The sequence below is a fragment of the Poecilia latipinna genome, unplaced genomic scaffold, assembly GCF_001443285.1.
Source record: "Poecilia latipinna isolate Pla-1442-1.1 unplaced genomic scaffold, P_latipinna-1.0 Scaffold695, whole genome shotgun sequence".
In the NCBI taxonomy this organism is placed as follows: Eukaryota; Metazoa; Chordata; class Actinopteri; order Cyprinodontiformes; family Poeciliidae; genus Poecilia; species Poecilia latipinna.
In genome coordinates this window covers 78500-83887 of record NW_015113311.1, presented here as the reverse complement: position 1 = coordinate 83887, position 5388 = coordinate 78500, and the positions used below count along the sequence as shown (strand labels likewise).

The following is a 5388-nucleotide window of genomic DNA, read 5'->3' as shown; positions in this document are numbered from 1 at the left end:
AATTCGGTTTTAGACTAAAACCTTTTCCACAGGTCACACATGAAAATGGCTTTTCACCAGTGTGAATCCTCATGTGCTCAGTTAAATTTGTTTTTTGACTAAAACATTTTCTACAGTTCCCACAAGAAAACGGCTTTTCACCAGTGTGAATCCTCATGTGCCGAGTTAAAAAACGTTTTTGACCAAAACCTTTTCCACAGTTCACACATGAAAACGGCTTTTCACCAGTGTGAATCATCATGTGCCGTGTTAAAAGCTGTTTAAGACTAAAACCTTTTCCACAGTTCACACATGAAAATGGCTTTTCACCAGTGTGAATCCTGATGTGCTGAGTTAATAGACGTTTTAGTCTAAAACTTTTTCCACAGGTCACACAAGAAAACGGCTTTTCACTTTTGTGACACCTCATGTGGTTAGTTAAAACCTCTTTTTGACTAAAACATTTTCCATAGTTCACATAAGAAAACGGCTTTTCACCCATATGAGTTCTCATGTGAGCCTCAAAAGCAGATCTGAAAGCAAAACGTTTTCCACAGGTCACACATGAGAAAGGTTTTCTTCTTTCCTGATTTTGGTTCTCAGCTTCAGCAGCTTCCTGGAAGATGACTTGGTTCCTGTTTGTTTCTGATTCAGTGTGAGATGTTTGCTCATCAACAGGAACCACCATGCAGGTATCAGTGTCCTGTTTCAGCTCAATCTGTTCTTCATCCTGACTGCAGTAAACTTCTTCCACTTCCACTTTTATCTGATGATGTTCTAGATCCTCCTGCTCTTGTTTTATTTGTTGATCTTCTGGTTCTTCCTGTTCTTGTTTCACCTGCAGAGGTTCTAACTCCTCCTGGTCCAGAGTGGATCTCCTCTCCTGCTTATAAATGTTATACTGCAGAGAATCTGGAGAAGAAAACAGAAAAAGAGGAATTAACTTAATTGAAGTAAATGAAAAACTTTCATCATTTAAGAGAGAAATCTCAAAAAAAAAAAAAAACCCCACAACAAAAAATTCAAGTGAGGAAAGAGATCAGTTCACATATCCAGTTGATCTTTGGAGACTTCTCTAATGGCCAGGGGTCTCCTTATGTGCAGCTTTTACACAAAAAATTGGCATATGGAGAAAAGAAAAGTGGCGCATAAAAAATTCACATGTATAAAAACATGCGCATGCAAATAGCTGCTCATCTTTCCTTTCTATATCCCAATTTACCAGAAATATAGAGCAGCTTCTGGTCTGCCTTGTTCCCACCCATAAATACATCTGTAAACTAGTTTATATACCTGGAATACTTCCACCAGCAACTATGGCAGTGGTCCTTTCTTCTCAGGAGTTCTAACGATAATAATTATAAATTTTATTGAAGGTGCATTTCACTCCACAGTTCACTCCACAAAAATAATTCATTTTAAAGGAAGTTGGTTAATTCAAGAGGAAATGTTTGTGTGGAGGCCGGAGCGTTCAGCCAGGATGTAAAGACAGAGAGTCCTTTGTGGTGAATGTGGAAGTTTGTTCCAGATGGGATTGTGTTGCATCAGGTCAACGTGCCACTAAGTGCATTCCACATATAAGCTGGACATTTACAGAATGGAGACACTTTCTCTACATAAAGGTGAATTCATTTGCATGGCTCGACTGAAAGATGACTGACTGAACTGTCAGCAGCTTCAGCTGCACCGGCACAAGTTCTGTTCAGAGATCCAGGATGGTCATTCTGCACCATCTGAATGCTAATAAACCATCAACATGATCAATATAGCCTTGTACATTTTGCAGTTACTTAAATACTGCACACCTTGATCACCTTAATAATAATCAAACCTGACCTGTTTGATATCGTTCTTTCTCTTCCACTTTTATCTGATGGTGTTTTAGATCCTCCTGTTCTTGTTTCACATGCAGAGGTTCTAACTCCTCCTGGTCCAGAGTGGATCTCCTCTCCTGGTTACAAATGTTACACTGCAGAGAATCTGGAGAAGAAAACAGTGGAAAAGAGCAATTGTCAACTTTACTGAAGTAAATGGGAGAAATTGTTCGTTTACGACAGAAATGAAAAAGAAAAAACCCACACCTAAAAATTCAAGAGCGCAGACAGAGAGACAGGTCAGTTGACAAATCCAGCTGACAATTGGAGAATTCTCAAATGAAAACATTAAAAAATATTTTTAATTTATTAAGAAATTAAAACAGTTCTTAAGAAACATTTCTAAACTCAGACCAAAGGTCTCCAGAGTTGACCTAGAGAAAATCATTCATGCTGTTGTATCATCTCGTCTAGAGTACTGAAATGCCCTTTTTACCTGCCTGGATAAAGCCTCAATTTCACGTTTGCAATCTATACAGAAGCAGCAGTTGTTTTGTTTCCAACCCCGGCCGTCTGCTCTAGCGTTTCACGTGGTTTCCGTCGGTGTAGTCGAGGTGAATCCTGATGGCGTCGGACTGAGCGACCTGGGTGATGCGGTTATGATTGCACAAATGTGTCGTTCGACACGTGGGGAGATGGCCCGTTTTCATTTCACACTTCGCCACAAACTCTCTTTCCCACTCCGGTTCACAAATACGGCGATGACGACAAAACTAACAACAAACATGAAGAATCGGCACTTTGTTTCCTGATGCAGCGCGAGGGACAAAATCACAAGACAAAAATAAAAATTGTTGGCCAAAGACATAAGATGTAGGTTGCAGCAGGTTTATTGACGGACGTCGTCAGCCTGTTGTGAGCCAACAATGTTGATAATCCACCAGAGGCTACTAGTTTACCGAGCAGGAATTACAATCACAACAATCTACATACACATATGTATATGTGTGTGTATTCTTCCTTACGTGCGAATAAAGATTTATTTTTTACCTCCCCACCAACTCTGTTTTGTACGATTTGTGTTTTGCACGATTGAGTTTCTCTTAGAGCCACACTATAATATGCGTGTGTGGAAAAAAAAAAAGAACACCAATTCTATTTCACATCAGTATTTCTGGGTTTTGTTGATCTTCGACGTGGAGCATGAAGCAACATACACACTCCAGACAGAGAAGAAAATTATCCTTTCCTCGATCAACCACAGATACCATGGCAATATATGAAACTCTAAATTTTCATACTTGGTCAGACATCTATTCCCGACCGGCATGTCTACACGAAGCTTAAGTTGGTTTCCAAGTCCAGCTTCCGATTTGGGAAATGGCTAAAGGGCTATTCCACCCAATTTTTCACTACCTTCCGCATCTTTAATTGACTCTAGTTTAGAAACACCTGGACTCTTCAAATTTGGACTGGATTATTCTACTGTAATAGCAGAATATTTAAAACCATATTTGGGTTTTATTAAACTTTATCGGATTTGTGAAACCTCAATAAAGGTTGATTTTACCACTTTTTTTGCATCTGGACCACACTAGAACTGACCCAGCTCCAACACTACAACACCTAGACATTTCAAACCAGCACCGGATTATTCTCAACTAGTAGCAGAATATTTAGGACCAGGTTTGGGATTTGTGAAACTTTTTCATTATTTGTACTGAAACACAACCAATAACTGTAAACTGAATTAATACAAAAACGTTACAGTGAATTCTGCATATGGATTATTTGTAGACTGTAAATATTCTTGTTTACTGTCCAATTTATGTTTTTTATTAGCTGATTTTATTGTTATTACAAAATCATTTAACTTTAACATACCAAATAAGAAATGTGTAATTTTATCATGGAGATTATGAGAAAAAGGGAAAGTTTCGGAGCTGCAGAAGGTCTAGTGTGATCCAGAAGCAAAAAAGGGACTGAAATCACCATTTCTCAAAGTTTAACAAATTATGAAAAAGTTTCACAAATCAGATAAAAGTTTCACAAATCTCAAACATGGTTCTAAATATTCTGCTATTAGAGAAGTATTACCCAGCCCAGGTTTGAAGAGTCTAGTTGTAGTTTTTAAACTAGAGTCGATTAAAGTCTATTTTTTAAATAAATAGATGAAAAGATAAAAACATCGGAGACATCAAAACCCACTCTAACCCTAATTTAGCCATCGGTCACTGTGGTGTAACCTCACTCGATAATTCATATCATGACATGTAGAATGTGTCTGTTCTCATGTTGACCAACTGTTGCGTCGTACGTTGTGCCGCGAGTTTGTGACGGTCCAATAAATGAGAATCTCGCACAAAATCATTGTTCTTTGTTGTACCCTTCCTACCGCCATGCGTCTCACAGCTTACCGTGGTGACATAACAGTACACATAACATAACAGTATTGCTACTTCGCATTAGCCATACTTAGCATTAATGCTAATGCTAATTAGCAGTAGCAATGGGGAAAAACACAAGTGTACTTTGGTGCAAACGTTTCAGACTTGACCATGTTTTTATGTACACAATAAGTAGCTTACAGAATAGCTGTGTGACAAAAGGATGATTTATTATGCGCGCGCGCACACACACACACACACACACACACACACACACACACACACACACACAGACTAGGTGCTGTACGAAATGATAAACGAGACGCACAACTCACGGCGATACTCACACACGTGAATAAAAGCATGCCAGGAGGCCGAGTTACACAAAGTTACACGCGAGGGCTAATAAAACATTTATACGGGAAAAGAACATTTACTGAAATGATCCTCATACAGAAAGGCGCAGACCTTAACCTGCATCCAAACGCTGCTGTTTCCTACCTATTCGGTGTAAAATAATCCGGGGAGTCCGGGAGAAATCCAGCAGTCTGCGCTGATCATCCATCTCTTCCTCCGACTTGACCATGATTTCTTTAAACTCTGTAAATGTTTCTTCAGCAGCAGTTAACCGCTCGTTGATAAACTAGTTTAAGCTGGACTGAAGATATTTTTAGAGAAACATTCAACAGGACAGACCGCGTGCTGTCTTCTTCCTCCTTCTCTTTCTTCTTCTTGATTTCAACGGCAGCTTGCATCCATTATTGTTGCACTACTGCCATCTATCGGGTCCTAATATCTCTACCTCAAATTCTCATAATGATCCCAGAATTTTTAAAAAAACAAAAAATCTTCTTTTTTGAGAAACACTCAAACATTCAACAGAAAAGTCGTGCTCTTTATCTTCTTCCTCCTCCTAATTCTTTTCCTCTTCTTCTTCTTTGGGATTTTATGACTGTCGGCTTTCATGTCATTGCATTACCGCCACCTTGCGGATCATACGATCATTACATCTAAAGATTTCTCATAAAACAATACCACTTCTCTTTGAAAAACGTAAAATGTTTTCTTCTACTTTATCTAAATAAAACAAATACAATATTAGTATTTCAGTTTTCACAAATCCAAAGTTAATATTGTCCTCTGATTCGTATCTCCTACATCCCGCAACATGTTTTACAGTTTTTTTCTTCAGATAAGAACCTTTCCTA

General features: G+C 38.6%; 1 protein-coding gene across 1 annotated transcript in view; it reads right to left on the bottom strand.

Annotated features, from left to right (window-relative positions):
• Window positions 1-265: 265 nt before the first annotated feature.
• Window positions 266-5388, bottom strand: part of LOC106954982 (gastrula zinc finger protein XlCGF8.2DB-like) — a 79775-nt gene continuing 74652 nt past the window's right edge. Inside the window, exon 4 of the mRNA XM_015044878.1 lies at window positions 266-671. Within this exon, the coding sequence (XP_014900364.1) occupies window positions 538-671 (134 nt within the window). The 3' untranslated portion in view covers window positions 266-537. The remainder of the gene's footprint in view (window positions 672-5388) is intronic.